The sequence below is a fragment of the Nicotiana sylvestris genome, chromosome 7 (genome assembly GCF_000393655.2).
Source record: "Nicotiana sylvestris chromosome 7, ASM39365v2, whole genome shotgun sequence".
NCBI classification, from domain to species: Eukaryota; Viridiplantae; Streptophyta; class Magnoliopsida; order Solanales; family Solanaceae; genus Nicotiana; species Nicotiana sylvestris.
Genome location: NC_091063.1, coordinates 143,195,373 through 143,213,433, shown reverse-complemented (window position 1 = coordinate 143,213,433; position 18,061 = coordinate 143,195,373). Strand labels below are relative to the sequence as shown.

Below are 18,061 nucleotides of genomic sequence, written 5' to 3'. Positions count from 1 at the left end.
AACAGCTCAGGGCACGTTCGAGAACGAACGTATGTTTAAGTGGGGGAGGATGTAATGACCCAATTGGTTGTTTTGAGCTTTTGCACATTGCTCGTCAATTCTTGGGCATAATTTGCCCCGTGTGATGGATTATGACTTATGTAAATCGTTGGTTTTGGTTTTCATGGTAATCGGAATGAATTTGAAAGAATAGTTCTCAGTTTGAAGCTTGAAATTTGAAAAGTTTGACCAAGATTTGACTTGTTTGTATATGATCTCGAATAGAAATTTTTATAATTTGGAACTTAGGAGTGTGACTGGAATGCATTTTGGAAGTCCGTGGAAGGTTTAGGCTTGAATTGGCGAAATTGAGATTTTGACGTTTTCTGGTTGATAGGTGAGATTTTGATATATGAGTCGGAATGGAATTCCGGAAGTTGCAGTAGCTCTGTTGTGTCATTTGTGACGTGTGTGCAAATTTCAGGTCATTCGGACGTGGTTTGGTTGGTTTTTTTTATCAAAAGCGTAATTTGGAAGTTCTTGGAATTCTTAGGCTTGAATCCGATGTGATTTTGGTGTTTCGATGTTTCTTTGAGTGTTCCGAAAGTTGGAACACGTTTGAATGAGGTTATGGGATATGTTGGCATGTTTAGTTGAGGTCCCGAGGGCCTCGGGTGAGTTCGGGTGGACAATCGAACTATTTCATGTTGTTTGGAATTGCAGAAATTCAGCTAAAGTTTTGCAGAGAATTAGACCTTCGCGTTCGCGAGTAGGCCCTTGTGTTCGCGAAGGGTTAGTTGGTGAAGACTGGGAGTTAAGCCTTTGCATTCGCGAGGAAGGCTATGCGTTTGCGAAGGGCTAGATGTTTGGTCATCATGTACGCGTAGAGTGGACCGCGTTCGCGTACAGTAATTTGGTCAGCTGGACTTGAGGCATTTTTATGCATCGTTTTCGCGAGTGTTGTGACGCGATCACAAAGGTTTAGTCTGAGGAAGCATCGCATTCACGATGGGCAGGTAGCGATCGCGAAGAAGAAATTCTGGTCAAAGTTACTTTGTGCTTCATGAATGCGAGGCTTTGACCGCGTTCGAGAAGAAGGATTTCAGGCCTGGGCAGAATGTTTAAATAGTCGTCTTGTCCGCGATTTTGGGGTTTTTTCCACCATTTTGGTCGCTTTTGGAGCTTTTTGAAGAGGATTGAAGATGGATTCAAGGGGAATCACTTTGAGGTAAGATTTATGGACTTTATACTCGTTTCTTATGTGAATTCTACCTAATTAATCATGGAATTTAAGTCTGGTATTGAAAAACTAGGGCTTGTAATTGGAGACCAAGAATTTGGGATTTGAGGGGCCATTTGAGATCCGATTTTTGATATTTTTGGTATGTATAGACTCGTGAGAGCATGAGGATTCTATTGATGTGACTTTTATCGGATTCCGAGACGTATGCCCGAGGGCTGGATTTGAGCAATTTCGGGATTTTTGATGTAAATTGGATATTTTCGAGTGGGCTTTATTCCCTTAGCATATTTTAATAGTTATGTACTGATTGTGGCTAGATTTGGAGAATCTGGAGGTTGATTCGTGAGGGCAAAGGCATCGCGGGCAAGATTTTGGATCGGATCGAGCTAAGTAATGATTGTAAATGTTGTCCTGAGGGTTTGAAACCCCGGATTTCACATCGTTGTGCTACTTTGAGGTGACACACATGCTAGATGACGAGCGTGGAGTTGTGCACCGTTGGGGATTGTGACTTGGTCCGTCCCATACGATTGTTAAGTCGCGTATTTGATTTGAAATCTTATGATATTCCATATTTTAGAGATTGATATTATATTTTGGGTTGTATGCCATGTTTGGGGCTTTGTGCCGGCCTGTTGAGACCCTTAGGGGCATTTTCACTACTTTTCCTCACTCTATTTGTTTTGAAAGCATATACTCAATCATGATTTACCTGTTTATTATTTAAACCTGATTTTATCACTTTAATTCTTAAAATGTGAAAACTATTTGGGCTGAGTTCCCTGTTTTACTGATGGTCCGAGCGATTGTGAGGTTGATGATTAAGATAGACCGAGGGTCTGATTGTGAGGGTATTAACTAAGATAGACCGAGGGTCTGATTGTGAGGTTAATGACTGAGATAGACCGAGGGTCTGATGGTGAGGTTAATTATTAAGAGAGGGCGAGGTCCTAGTTGTGAGGATTATATATTTATGGATCGGGCTGCACGTCGCAACAATACACACACACACACACACACACACACATATATATATATATATATATATATATATGTGTGTGTGTGTGTGTGTGTGTGTGTGTGTGTGTGTGTGTGTGTATGTATATATATATATATATATATATATATATATATATATATATTTTATGTATATGGATCGGGTTGCACGCCGCAGAAATATAGCGCTTGGGCTATAGGAGCCCCTCCGGAGTCTGCACACCCTCAATGAGCGCAGTCGACTATATATATGGATCAGGCTGCATGCTGTAGCAGTTACTATATGGTACTTATTGAGTGTGAGTGCTGAGTGTGAGCGCTGACTAATAAGAGTTGAGTCTCGAGTGATTGAGAGGCTTGCCTGAGGTGCTGTATACATATGTGAGTGATGCTTTGCCTGAGAGGCTTGTTTCTATGTAATTGCTGTTTTCACTCCTCTTTATACGGAGCCTCTATGAAAATGTTGAACAAATATTTTTAAACAACTTTCATTTAAGCTGGAGTTTTTATGAGATATTCGGTATTAAATCTCTGATTTGGCTTTGTTATTTCCACTAGATTTTTTATGTTATGAGGTGTTTATGATTCATGTTTTGCCCGAGGGGCTGTTTACGTACTATGTTTTGCCCGAGGGGCCGATTATGGTCTTCATCTCTTTTATTATAAATGGTATTGAACCCCTGCTGAAACTGTTGGAAAGCATTTTTCAAATGATTTTCACCAAAAGCTGGATTTTAAATGAGACGATTGACTCGTATTCTGATTTGAAAGCCTGTTGTGCTTATTGAGTTTATCATAAATGTGGATTCATCGTTTCTTACTACTCAGTCTTTATTTACTCTTATTACTTACTGGGTTGGAGTACTCACATTAATACCTGCACCTCATGTGCAGATTTAGGTATTTCGGAACCTGGTAACGGGTGTTGATTGCTCAGAGGCGGAGTCATCGGAGTTAGCAAGGTGGTTGCATGACGTTCGCAGCACTGCTTTCCTTCATCTCATTTTCATTACTGTATTTAGTACATTTTAGACTCTTGTTTAATTCAGACTTTGGTAGACGCTCATGACTAGTGACACCCCGATGCCGGACTTCTGTAATTATTCCACACTTTTCTTTTTAAATTTCATTATGAGATTATTGATTTATAAATGGTATAAAAACAACTTTTATTAGAAAATGGTTGATTCGGGAGTTTTGTCAGCTGGCCTAGTTTCACGATAGGTGTCATCGTGATCGGGTCGTTTTGGGTCGTGACAGAAGTTTTTTTGAAAAAGCTTTACGACAAAAACTATTGAATTCAAGACAAACACTTCAGCTTATCAAGTGCTGAAGTTTTTAGAAATGAACTAAATAACTTCAGCACATTGGGTTGAAGTTTTTGCAAAAGCTTTACGACAAAACTATTGAATCTACAACGAAAAACTTCAGCTTATGATGTGCTGAAGTTTTTAGAAATGAACTAAATAACTTCGGCACATTGGGCTGAAGTTTTAAAAAAAGCTTATGACAAAAACTTCAGCATATTTTGGTATTTTTTTTAACTTCATACTTATTTTTCTGCATTTACTAGCTACTTTTTGTCTTTTATCACCTACTTTATCTTTCATTTAAATTTGTTTGACCATATAGTAAATGATCCGAAAAGTTACTTTTGCACTTACATTGATTATGTGAAAAATTTTCAGGCTGAAGTTATTTTTATACTATAGAAAAACTGTGGGCTTATTAGGGCTGAAGTTACATTTCTTTTTGCATTTACGACATACTTGTTTTACCACCTACTTATCTTGTTTCATTCAATTTCTCTAAACGTAAAACAGTAAAAACACCTGAAAAGTTACTTTTACATTTATAGATATTAAATTGATTAGGTGAACTCTTTGTCTATATTAACAATCTCTTCACTTGAAAATTTCATAGTCATTCGTATACTTCCATCATATTTCTTTAAATTTATATTCATCCTTAGTCCTTTAGCTTTTGTTATAGAAAGAATGTCTGGTGCAAGCAGAAGTAGGAAGCCTAATATGGATGAAATTATGCAAAAGTGGGAGACTTTGAAGTGTGAGTGGTACAATAACAAACCGATGTCTAATCTTATGCTTTTGTGGGATCAAATAAAGGCTTATTAGGAGAGAATCAGACCATAGTTTTTTGCCAATGAATTGTTCCAGAACATGCTTAACCTGGAACATAGTTGTGGAGGTTATTCAACCTCGTTTGACAAGGTTGTGCAGAAGTTTGATAATTTTAAGTTTCCCATCGGGGACGACTATTCCAAGCTGCAAAACCATCTGAAGACTCTTCTTTCTCTTATGGACAGAGTAATCATTGAACAAAGTCAGCTGCATGATGAATTCAACAAGTTGAAGAATGATCTCGTTAGACTCTATGGTCTTTTTCCTGAGTACCCTATAGTTATCTTCGATACTGATGATGAGATATTTAGAGAAATTGAGGAGTACTATGATGATGATGATGATGGTGGTGGTGGTGATGATGCTTAGTGTTTGTAATTCTTTTTTTATGTTTTAATGTCGTACTTTTTTGTTTACTTTAGCATATTCTATGCTGAAGTTATTAAGTTCATTTTGTATAACTTCAGCCCAGAGACACTGAAGTTTTTGTTTGTACTTTGTGAGTTATCCCCATCTCTTTCTGTATCAATGTAATTCTCATCCTCTTTCTTTTTAGATTTCTGTTGCACTATCCTTGTTATTGTTGGTATTTGCTTTTTACTTCTAGTCAGTTCTAAGTTAATACAATTAGTTGGTTTTATGTTTATTTTTTGTTGTAACGACCCAACCGGTTGTTTTGAGCTTTTGCACCTTGCTCGTCAGTTCCCGGGCATGACTTACCCCGTGTGATGCATTATGACTTATGTAAATTGTTGGTTTTGGTTTTCAGGGTAATCGGAATGAATTTGGAAGAATAGTTCTCAGTTTAAAGCTTGAAATTTGAAAGGTTTGACCAAGATTTGACTTGTTTGTATATGATCTCAAATAGGAATTTTTATGATTTTGTTAGCTCCGTTAGGTGATTTGGGACTTATGAGCGTGATCGGAATGCATTTTGGAAGTTCGTAGAAGGTTTAGGCTTGAATCGGCGAAATTAAAATTTTGGCATTTTTCGGTTAATAGGTGAGATTTTGATATAGGGGTCAGAATGGAATTCCAGTAGTTGCAGTAGCTCCATTTTGTCATTTGTGACGTGTGTGCAAAATTTTAGGTCATTCGGACGTGGTTTGGTTGGGTTTTTTATCAAAAGCGTAATTTGGAAGTTCTTGAAATTCTTAGGCTTGAATCCGATGTGATTTTGGTGTTTTGATATTGTTTTGGGCATTCCGAAGGTTGGAACAAGATTGAATGAGGTTATGGGATATGTTGGCATGTTTGGTTGAGGTTCCGAGGGCCTCGGGTGAGTTTCAGGTGGTCAATCGGACCATTTCATGTTGTTTGGAATTGCAAAAATTCAGTTGAAGTGTTGCAGAGAATTAGACCTTCGCGTTCGCGAGAAGGTCGCGTTCATGAAGGGTTAGTTGGTGAAGTCTGGAATTTTAGCCTTCGTGTTCACGAGGAAGGCTCCGTGTTCGCGAAGGACTGAGTGTTTGGTTATCGCATTCGCGTATAGGAAAGTGGTCAACTGGGTTTGAGGTCAGGTTATTTATCGCGTTCGCGGGTGAAGGGGTGTGTTCGCGAAGCGTTGTCTGAGGAAGCTTCGCGTTCGCGATGGGCAGGTCGCGATCACGAAGGAGAATTTTTGGTCAATGTTATTTTGTGCTTCGCGAACGCGAGGCGTTGACCGCGTTCGCGAAGAAGGTATTTTTTACCTGGGCAGAATGTTTAAAAGTGAGTTTCGCGAGTTTTGGCCTATTTTCTCATTTGTTGAACGATTTTTGGAGCTTCTTGAGAAGATTTGAAGAGGGATTCAAGGGATAACACCTGGAGGTAAGATTTTTTAATTCAATACTCGATTCTTGTGTGAATTCTACCCAATTAATCATGGAAATTAAGCTTAAAATTGAGGAATTAGAGCTTGGATTTGGAGCTTGTAAATTGAGAATTTGAAGGGGCAATTGAGGTCTGATTTTGATGTTCTTAGAATGTATAGACTCGTGAGATGATGAGGATTCTAGTGATGTAACTTTTATCGAATTCCGAGACATGGGCCCGGGGGCCGGGTTTGAGCAATTTCGGGAGTTTTTATGTAAATTGGATATTTTCGAGTGGGCATTGTTCCCTAAGATATTTTAATAGTTATGTACTAATTGTGGCTAGATTTGGAGCATCCGAAGGTCGATTCATGAAGGCAAAGGCATCGCGAGCTAGAGTTTGGACCGGATCGAGGTAAGTAATGATTGTAAATGCTGTCTCGAGGGTTTGAAACCCCGGATTTCACATCGTTGTGCTACTTTGAGGTGACGCACATGCTAGATAATGAGCATGGAGTCGTGCACCGTTGGGGATTGTGAATTGGTCCATCCCGGATGGCTGTTAAGTCGCGTATTTGATTTGAAATCTTATGATATTCCATATTTTAGAGATTGATATTATATTTTGGGTTGTATGCCATGTTTGGGACCTTGTGTCGACCTGTTGAGACCCTTAGGGGCATTTTTACTGTTTTTCCTCACTCTATTTGTTTTGAAAGCATATCCTCAGTCATGATTTACCTGTTTATTGTTTAAACCTAGTTTTATCACTTTACTTCTTAAAATGTGAAAACTGTTTGGGCTGAGTTTCCTGTTTTACTGATGGTCCGAGTGATCGTGAGGTTGATGACTAAGATAGACCGAGGGTCTAATTGTGAGGGTATTAACTAAGATAGACCGAGAGTCTGATTGTGAGGTTAATGACTGAGATAGACCGAGGGCCTGGTTGTGAGGATTATATTCCAATAGATCGGGCTGCACACCGTAGTATATGGATCGGGCTACACACCGCAACGATATGTATATGGATTGGGCTACACGTCACAGCGATATGTTTGATCGGGCTACGGGCCGCAGCGATATATTGCTTGGGTTGTAGGAGCCCCTCCAGAGTTTGCACACCCCCAGTGATCGAAGTCAACTATATATATGGATCGGGCTGCACGTCGCAGCGATATATGGATCGGGATGCACGCCGCAATGGTTACTGTATGGTACTTATTGAGTGTGAGTGCTAAGTGTGAGCACTGATTGATGAGAGTTGAGTCTCAAGTGATTGAGAGGCTTTCCTGAGGGGCTATAGATATACATGTACTTGAGTGATACTTTGCCTGGGGGCCTGTTTATGAACTTGCTGTTTTTCACTCCTCTTTAAAGTGAGTTTCTATCGAATATGTTGATTTAATTAATGCTTTCACTCATCTTTAGACTGAGCCTCTATTGAAAATATTGAACAAATGCTTTAAACAACTTTCATTCAAACTGAAGTTTTTAAGTTATGAAATGGGTATAAATTTCTGTTTTGTCCGAGGGGCTGTATACGAACTATGTTTTGCCTGAGGGGCCTATTATGGTTTTCATCGCTTTTATTATAAATGGTATTGAACCCCTACTGAAACTGTTGGAAAGCATTTTCAAATGATTTTTACCAAAAGCTAGATTTTAAATGAGACGATTGACTCGTATTCTAATTTGAAAACCTGTTGTGCTTATTGAGTTTATCATAAATGTGGATTCATCGTTTCCTACTACTCAGTCTTTATTTATTCTTATTACTTATTGGGTTTGAGTACCCACATTACTCCCTACACCTCGTGTGCAGATTCAGGTATTTCGGACCTCGGTAGTGGGTGTTGGTTGCTCAGAGGCACAGTCATCGGAGTTAGCAAGGTGGTTGCACGACGTTCGCAGCACTGCTTTCCTTCCCCTCATTTTAATTACTATATTTAGTACATTTTTAGACTCTGGTTGTATTCATACCTTGGTAGATGCTCATGACAAGTGATACCCCGATGTTGGGCTTATGTAATTATTCCGCACTTCTCTTTTAAGTTTTCATTATGAGATTATTGATTTATAAGTCGTATAAAAACAACTTTATTGGAAAATGGTTGATTCGGGAATTGTGTTGGATGGCCTAGTTTCACGATAGGCGCCATCACGACCGAGTCTATTTTGGGTCGTGACAAGTTGGTATCAGAGCCAGCTTACATAGGTCTCACGAGTCATGAGTCATTTTAGTAGAGTCTCACAAATTGGTACGGAGACGTCTGTACTTACCTTGGGAGGTTGCAGAACCTTTAGGAAAAACTTCACATTCTTGAATTCTTGTCGTGCATCCTTGATTCAGCTTGAAATGTAACTCTTTGAATTCCTTCCACACGTTAGTATGCGTGCATGAACGCTCGGTATCAGATGTGCATCGATGCCTTGTGATTCCCTGATAAAGGGGTGAGATGTAATCTTTGTGTGTTGATGTTGGGCCAGTCTCGAAGAATTGAGGCCGGATTTTTGCATATATCTTGAGCTCTGAGCTGATGATTGCGTGAGCGCGTGCTTCTGGACCTACATGTTCTGTTATGTCCTTATTAAGGGGAGTAATGACTGGATAGCTACGTGATGAGTATGTTATGACTGCGAGATATGTTCATATGAACTGATTGAGGCGAGAAGGGTCTGCTTTGGGGCAGTAAGGACTATTTAATGTTTGATTTCTATCTTGATTCAAAGTATAGCTTCGGGTTATGGGCGTGTGAAGAATATTTTCATGTTTCCTAGCTGGGAGTGAAGTAAATTTCATGTTGATGTATGAGTTCAGACTTATGAGGACTAAGTGACTGCGTAATGTTTATGACAGTGGAAGGTATACAAGAATGTTAGTTAGAGGTAAAGTAGGTGGGTTATCTCCTACGGAGTGTTCTGAGGTTGTGTGATCCTCATATTGTTTGTTAGAAGATCTCATTTACAAGTGAAATATAAGTGTTGAAAATTTAAATTTGGGCCGCTTAAGATAGTAGGCTTGACTGTTGCGAGGATGAATGCGAGATTTGCAGAAGATATAAAGTACCAGATGGTCTGTTTTCCACGAGCTTATGAAGTATTGAGTTTAATCTCACTATGGTATTATGGAAGCAATAGAGTATATTCATTATGAGTTATTGAGTGTGTTTTGATCTATGGATTCAAGCCAAGTAGGGGAGTCTGCTATTGATTAGTTGGTTGCATGGTTATGTGCTATGTTGTTTCCAGTTTGAGGCGTACTGGTGAATCAGTTATGGCTTACGGAGATTTAGATCGAGGATGGCTCGAGTAAAGGAAAATTTTGACAAAGGTTATGTCATGCTTCATAGGTGTATGAGAATCACGGAATGCCTTGAGTTGTTGTTGGTAATGGATGCTCGATGCATAGAGCAGGAAGTTGCTTGGTTGTTCTAAGATGAAGTTACACTCTACGGTGCCGGAGTGTTGTTGAGGCATGGGTGGTTCTATTCGTTTGATCAGGCTAATTGCAGTTTGAATAGAGTGCATGACTCTCGAGAATGGTTCTAATGTGTTCAAGATTTTACATGTAACAATTAGGTATTTTCAAGTTGTATATGTGGCTAGAAACTGATTTTTCATTGGAAGATGTCAGAACTTGTGGTATTTTCTATATTAATTATGGGATCCTATGTATCAGTATCAGAAAGGTAAAGGTAAAGGTAACGGATTTGGATTCGCAAGAAGTCTCTTCAGAGTAAAGTATTTTGAATATGGTGATTTTGGGAATATTTAAGAGAGTATTCAGTGACTTATGAGTCCTAGACAGTATGGTTTTGTGCTTGGGTCTCGTGTGGTGAGTCTGGGTTGATGAATTGTGGTGTATAACAAGAAGGAGTATCAAGTTGAAGGTAAATCAGAAGGAAACCTTTATAGATGGGATAGCTTGGTAGTAGACCAGATCGATACGGTAAGGATATGAGAAGTTCCTTAGATGTGAACGGAGTAATGAGTTTCTATAGGTGTTTCGTGGCAATTCTATTGGGTTTTTAGTGGCCTGCGTAGCTTGGTTGAGTTAGAGAGATTTAGTCCTGACGGTTTAGTTTTGTGCGAATGGAATTTGGAGAGTTCTTGATGATTACTACTACAGATTAAGGTGTATATTTTCCTATTGGCGTGAGGAGCATGGGATGTATAGTGATTTACATCTAGATGGGATCAATGGGAAGTTCTTAGCTAGTGGAGTACATAGTTGTTTGTGGTTCAGAAAGGATATGAAGTTCTCGTGGTTATCTTAGGATTGTACGAGTTATGCGGTATGTTGTGTAGGATTGAGATTGCATGTGTGAGGTCACGGTTCATATTCGAAAGGGGGGTCACAAATACTTAGATAGCATGGGCAGCTTCAAGTGACTAGATAAATGAGATCGCTGATTGGCATGGCTTGATGAGGGTATACATTTCAGATAGGACGATGTGTTTGAGATATGGATGCTTTATTGGTATTGCGGCACTATCTTGTTCGATCGTATGATGATATTAGAGTCTGCTTGGTGCCATAGAAGAATTAAGGTGTACCTCTTATGAGATGATTAAGTACTATAGGTGTGTTATATATGCGAGCAGCGGAATTGGGATCAGATATGGTAATTTGTGTGCTTTATGGACTTGGAGACTAAAAGTTCTCATATAAAGGTTAGCTCGTGGTTATGGCCGGCAAATATGTGGGTAAGTTAGTCAGATGATACTGTGTGCTATGATTCAGTCATTGTGAACCTTTGGAGGACTATTTATCTGTTGTGTGTGACTAGAGTTGATGTGTGGTTCATTGGTAGACCTATATGGATGTGTGCTTTGCATCGAGACGGCTTTACTGACTTCGAGTTGCCATTGGTGAGGGATGTGTTGATTCAGTTGTTATTGAGCTATTAGTAATCAGGGGGATCTATGAGTTACCTTTCCGTATTGCAAATCGTTAGGATTTGTTGATTATAGGCACATGTGGTGCATTGTTATTAGGGCCTCGCAGTGGTATTCGAGCGGGAAGAGCACTGGGTATTACTCGGTGGATGGCGTATCGGTTATGTCCTTTTGAGTTGTGTGGTGTTATGTAATTGCCTCACGGTGGTTATGATGATTGCTTTGATTTTAGACATCGTATTGCACACAATTGTCGATTTTGAGCATAGTGACTTAAGGTGTTTTCACATGGACCAGTATTTGGATGAGGTCGTGCATTGGAGCGAAGCTATATGGAGGTATGATCCTACAGGTTAGATTTGTGTGTTCTATTTTTATGATGTGAGACAGGTTCTCAGCATTGTGTGTGGTGTTACTAGTGATCTTGCGGTACAACTCTTTCATTTGAGTTATTTTCATGATTTAGGTATGTTCGGATTGTTTCTTATCGGTGTGCGGATTGCACAAGTCGTGGCTATAGTCGGTATTGATGTGTCATGTCACCAGAGTAGTTGTGTTGGATTAGATAAGATCGATGGGATCTTTAATAAATACAAACGGATTCAATTTCAGCATGTTGGAAAGATAATATTGAGGTTCGGTTCATAAATTTGCTATGGTCCTTGCCAAAGGAGATGTGGCTTCATGAATGGTTGATTTGGGAATTGGTTACGGCTTAATGCATGTTTCATTTATCATTGGTAGTATATGAAAGTGTTGGAATGAGACTTTAGTTGATAAGAGGTTTCCTATCGATGTTGCAAGCATTTGAGTTATGTGGTATATCATGTAATTGCACCGAGGTTGAGGGTATGGGTTATTACAGATTGTTCGGGCTTAGTCAGAGTATAGATATGAGATTTTGATCTTGTGGATGATTTCAGAAGTGGAAATATGGTTCTAACGTTCATGGGCTAGGTTGGACTATGAAATTTCAGTTACATTGTGTCATCGGACCTATACGAGATAGGGTGATGTGGGATCACCCCCAGGTATATGTTCATGGTAAGGTTATTTAGCTATTGGTTGGCTTTTGGAATAACTCTGGGCACGTTCGAGGACGAACGTATGTTAAAGTGGGGGAGGTTGTAACGACCGACCGGTCATTTTGAGCTTTTGCACCTTGCTCGTCAGTTCCCGGACATGACTTGCCCCATGTGATGTATTATGACTTATGTAAATCGTTGGTTTTGGTTTTCAGGGTAATCGGAATGAATTTGGAAGAACAGTTCTCAGTTTGAAGCTTGAAATTTTAAAGGTTTGACCAAGATTTGACTTGTTTGTATATGATCTCAGATAGGAACTTTTATGATTTTGTTAGCTCTGTTAGGTGATTTGGGACTTAGGAGCGTAATCAGAATGCATTTTGGAAGTCCGTGGAAGGTTTAGGCTTGAATTGGCGAAATTGAGATTTTGATGTTTTCTGGTTGATAGGTGAGATTTCGATATAGGGGTCGGAATGGAATTTCGGAAGTTGCAGTAGATACATTGTGTCATTTGTGACGTATGTGCAAAGTTTCAGGTCATTCGGACGTGGTTTCGTTGGGTTTTTGATCAAAAGCGTAATTTGGAAGTTCTTGAAATTTTTAGGCTTGAATCCGATGTAATTTTGGTGTTTTGATGTTGTTTTGGGCGTTCCGAAGGTTGGAACAAGTTTTAATGAGGTTATGGGATATGTTGGAATGTTTGATTGAGGTCTCGAGGTCCTCGGGTGAGTTTTGGGTGGTCAATCGGACCATTTCATGTCGTTTGGAATTGCAGAAATTCAGCTGAAATGTTGCAGAGAATTAGACCTGCATTCGCGAAGGGTTAGTTGGTGAAGGTTGGAATTTTAGCCTTCTCGTTCGAGAGAAAAGCTGCGCGTTCGTGAAGGGCTGAGTGTTTGGTCATCGCGTTCGCGAGTGAAGCTGCGTGTTCGCGTAGAGGAAAGTGGTCGGCTAGGTTTGAGGTCAGGTTATTCATTGCGTTCGCGGGTGAAGGGGTGTGTTTGCAAAGAGTTGTCTGAGGAAGCATCGCATTCGCGATGGGCAGGTCGCGAAGGAGAATTTTTGGTCACTGTTATTTTGTGCTTCGCGAACGCGAGGCGTTGACCGCGTTCGCGAAGAAGGTAATTTTTACCTGGGGCAGAATGTTTTAAAGTGAGTTTCGCGAGCTTTGGCCTATTTTCTCAATTGTTGAATGATATTTGGAGCTTTTTGAAAAAATTTGAAGAGCGATTCAAGAGATAACACCTGGAGGTAAGCATTTTGAACTCAATACTCGATTCTTGTGTGAATTCTACCCAATTAATCATGGAAATTAAGCCTAAAATTGAGGAATTAGGGCTTGGATTTGGAGAGTATAAATTAGGAATTTGAAGGGACAATTGAGGTTCGATTTTGATGTTCTTGGTATGTATAGACTCGTGAGAGGATCAAGATCTATTGATGAGAGACTTTTATCGAATTCCAAAACGTGGGCCCGGGGGCCAAGTTTGAGAAATTTCGGGATTTTGATGTAAATTGGATATTTTCGAGTGGGTTTTGTTCCCTTAGCATATTTTAATAGTTATGTACTTATTGTGGCTAGATTTGGAGCATCCGAAGGTTGATTCGTGAGGGCAAAGGCATCGCGGGCTAGAGTTTGGACGGGATCGAGGTAAGTAATGATTGTAAATGTTGTCCTGAGGGTTTGAAACCCCGGATTTTGCATCGTTGTGCTACTTTGAGGTGACGCACACGCTAGATGACGAGCGTGGAGTCATGCACTGTTGGAGATTGTGACTTGATCCATCCCATACGACTGTTAAGTCGCGTATTTGATTTGAAATCTTATGATATTCCATATTTTAGAGATTGATATTATATTTTGGATTGTATGCCATATTTGGGGCCTTGTGCCGACCTGTTGAGATCCTTAGGGGCATTTTTACTATTTTTCCTCACTCTATTTGTTTTGAAAGCATATCCTCAGTCATGATTTACCTATTTATTATTTAAACCTGGTTTTATCACTTTATTTCTTAAAATGTGAAAGCTGTTTGGCTTGAGTTCCCTGTTTTACTGATGGTCCGAGTGATCGTGAGGTTGATGACTGAGATAGACCGAGGGTCTGATTGTGAGGTTGATGACTGAGATAGACCGAGGGTCTGATTGTATGGTTAATGACTGAGAGAGGCCGAGGGCCTGGTTGTGAGGATTATATATCTATGAATCGGGCTGCACGCCATATATATATCGGGCTGCACGTCGCAACGATATATATATGGATCGGGCTGCGTGCCGCAGCGATATGTTGGATCGGGTTGCGCACCGCAGTGATATAGCGCTTGGGCTGTAGGAGCCCCTCCGAAGTCTGCACACCCCCAGTGAGTTCAGTCGACTATATATATGGATCGGGCTGCACGCCTCAGTGATATATGGATCAGGCTGCACGCCGCAGCGGTTACTATATGGTACTTATTTAGTGTGAATGTTGAGTGCGAACGCTGATTGATGAGAGTTGAATCTCGAGTGACTGAGAGGCTTGCACGAAGGGCTATAGATATACATGTACATGAGTGATGCTTTGCCTGAGGGGCTTGTTTATGAACTTACTGTTTTTTGCTCCTCTTTAAAGTGATTCTATCGAATATGTTGATTTAATTACTGCTTTCACTTATATTTAGACCGAGCTTCTATTGAAAATGTTGAACAAATGCTTTAAACAACTTTTATTCAAACTGAAGTTTTTAAGTTATGAAATGGGTATAAATTTCTATTTTGCCCGAGGGGCTGTATACGAATTATGTTTTGCCCAAGGGGCCGATTATGGTTTTCATCGCTTTTATTATAAATGGTATTGAACCCCTACTGAAACTGTTGGAAATCATTTTCAAATGATTTTTACCAAAAGCTGGATTTTAAATGAGACGATTGACTCGTATTCTGATTTGAAAGCATGTTGTGCTTATTAAGTTTATCATAAATGTGGATTCATCGTTTCCTACAGCTCAGTATTTATTTACTCTTATTACTTGCTAGGTTGGAGTACTCACATTACTTACTGCACCTCGTGTGCAGATTTAGGTATTTTGGACCTCGGTAGCGGGTTTTGGTTACACAGAGGCAGAGTCATCGGAGTTAGCAAGGTGGTTGCATGATGTTCGAAGCACTGCTTTCCTTCCCCTTATTTTCATTACTATATTTAGTACATTTTTAGACTCTGGTTGTATTCGGACCTTGGTAGATGCTCATGACTAGTGACATCCCGATGTCGGGCTTGTGTAATTATTCCGCACTTTTCTTTTAAATTTTCATTATGAGATTATTGATTTATAAATGGTATAAAAATAACTTTTATTGGAAAATGGTTGATTCGGGAGTTATGTCGGCTGGCCTAGTTTCACGATAGACGCCATCACGGCCGGGTCGATTTTGGGTCGTGACATTTATAATCATTTTTTATGTTTTTATGCTGTGTTTTTTGTTTACTTCAGCATATTCATTAGAGAATATGCTGAAGTTATTAAGTTTATTTTTTATAACTTCAGCCTAGAGATGTTGAAGCTTATGTTTGTACATGTGTTTCTTTTGTGTGATGTATGCGTATGTGTGTGTGTGTGTATGTGTGTATGTGTTTGTTAAGGATATGTATTTCACATACTGTATGCTGAAGTTTTTTCTCGTTGAAGTCATTGCGTACTTTTTTAAAATGCAACCAAACCTGTAAGCCTGGGCAACAAAAATGAGTGATTTGTACTTTAGCAGTATAAAAAATAGTCCAAGAGCTTATTTACATCGACTGCATTTGGTAGACTTCAATGTACTAATTCAGTCGCAGGGATATGCCTCTTTATTTGTCTTCTTCCTTGTAAAATCTCTACATCGGGAGGTTTTGTGATCTTAGATTGTACATTTTGTGATATATCCCATGATTTTTTATCTCCCACGGTATTCACATATCCTTCATATGTTTTCAACCATGTTTCCTTTGAATACCAATTTGAGCAGTAATCAGATTTCTGCAAATATCTCTTATTAATAACAGCAATTGCATGTGGACAGGGCAATTCATCAATTTGGAATTCGAGGCAGTCACAAGTTCTCTTATTTAAGTCCACAATGAATTCGATTCCTTCACTATTTATTCTAAACAATATTGAATCAAAGTTGAACACCTAACAAGGAATAAAAAATTAAGATAAACTATATTAGTGTATTGTTGCTTCAAAAAGAAAAAGTATGAAGTTTTTTAAATGTAAGCAGTAAATCACTGCAACAGATATAAAAAGCTGAAGTTAATAAATATACTCACAAACATTTTGCGAGCCAAGTCCATCTTCTTAGTCATCTCTTCTTCTCCCCATACTGATACTCCGTGAAAAGTTTCATTTGCTTTTTTTCTCCATTTGTAAAACCACTCTCCCAACTTTTCTTGGATGAAATCAAACATTCTTAAAATAGGCATTTCTCTCCCTTTTAGTAAAACAGAATTTATTGATTCTACCATGTTTGTTGTGATCATATCATAACGTCGTCATGGGAACCACGATCGAGCCCATCTCTCTAAAGGCTCTTTCATTATGTAATTGTATGTTTTCTTGTCAACACTTTTGAGTTGGGACATTAACTGATTAAAATCTTCACGTTTGTATGACCTTGCAGCACTTTGAAAAAGATTTATTACTGTGGCTTTTGTATGTCTTTGCTTTAAATTTTTCTCAAAGTGATAGAGGCAGATACCATGGTGAGCTTCAGGAAAAGCTTTTCTAATCCCATTTGCGATCGATTGGTTTCTATCTGACAAGAAAACCAGTTCATGACGGACTTGAATTGATTTTCTCATTTCCCCGAAGAACCAAATGTATGCCTCATTGTTTTCTAAATCTGCTACACCAAAACATAGAGGAAAGATTTGATTGTTTGCATCCTTTGATACAGCAACAAATAGAACACCACGATATTTTGACTTTTAAAATATTGCATCTACTGCAATAATGGGTCTACAGTAGGACCAACCAGCTACTGATGTCACAGGAGCAAAGAACATGTAAGCAAATCTATACAGTGAACACAAAAAAATAAATCATAAGGTACAAAGTTTTTCAAAGGGGAACATTTGAAACTTCAGGTTGATGGATAGTATTGTTTTGCTTACCTATTCTGCCCATCTCTTTTTATGCTTGTGTACGTTCCTGGGTTTTTGTGCACCATCATGTGTAGGTATGAAGGAAAATTCTAGTAGTTCTCTTTAAGTGTTCCCCTTATGCAAGCAACAACTTTTTGAATAGCGCGCCATGCCTTGTGATAACCTATGTCAATTCCAAATTTCTTTTTCATTTCATTTTCTACAATGGGTGGTGTAACCTCTATCTTTTTGTCTCGAACATGTTCTATAATTTGTTCACTTATAAAATTTGATGTAGCATGCTTCTGATATGATTTTCTTATATCAACCGAGCATTCATGGTTGTTATGATATTTTATCACCCTGAATAGTGTGGAATTTTTTATTTTGGTAGCACGTACATTCCAACCACATTTCTCCACGATGCATTTCAGCTCGTATCTCTTTGAACATGATCTAATAGCAGTGAATTCAACTTTCTGGTTTATCTCCAAGCTGCAAAAAAATTTACTCATATTTTGTTTGTTCTCAAAAATTGATCCGACTCGTACTTCCTCAGGTAATGCATCGTGCCTAAGTATTTTACATGGTGGAGATTCTTTCAGCTTTCTTCTCACTCTTTTTCTTGATTTCTGAGAAACACTAGAAGTTTCAGCAATTTCTTCAATTCTATCTGATGTTATCGGTATAAACTCCATGTTTACTTCATCTTCGTTGTTGCTTATCATTGCAGAAGGTAACAAAAAACTTTTTTGGATTGTGTGTTGGTTGTCAATTTACATTATTAGCTGTCCTTCTTCTTCTTGGTCATCGACAAACAGGTATAAATTTATTGAAGGAGTCGGTAATTGTTGCAGCATTAAATATTCTAAAGCGGCTGTAAT

General features: G+C 38.9%; 1 protein-coding gene across 1 annotated transcript; it reads right to left on the bottom strand.

The window, feature by feature from the left end:
• Window positions 1-15,867: 15,867 nt before the first annotated feature.
• Window positions 15,868-16,559, bottom strand: LOC138873877 (uncharacterized). Its single transcript, XM_070152364.1, has 2 exons — window positions 16,365-16,559; window positions 15,868-16,227 (listed from the first exon to the last, which is right to left on the bottom strand). The coding sequence occupies exons 1-2, from the start codon at window positions 16,557-16,559 to the stop codon at window positions 15,868-15,870; spliced, it is 555 nt and encodes a 184-aa protein (XP_070008465.1).
• Between the last annotated feature and the right edge of the window lie 1,502 nt (window positions 16,560-18,061).

What these genes read in the sequence shown, in the direction of transcription:
- LOC138873877 (XM_070152364.1), bottom strand. Translation starts at nt 16,559, where the DNA reads ATGGTAGAATCAATAAATTCTGTTTTACTAAAAGGGAGAGAAATGCCT. An exon ending in ACTTGGCTCGCAAAATGTTT is followed by an intron (nt 16,228 to 16,364) that starts GTGAGTATATTT and finishes ATTCCTTGTTAG; the next exon opens with GTGTTCAACTTTGATTCAAT.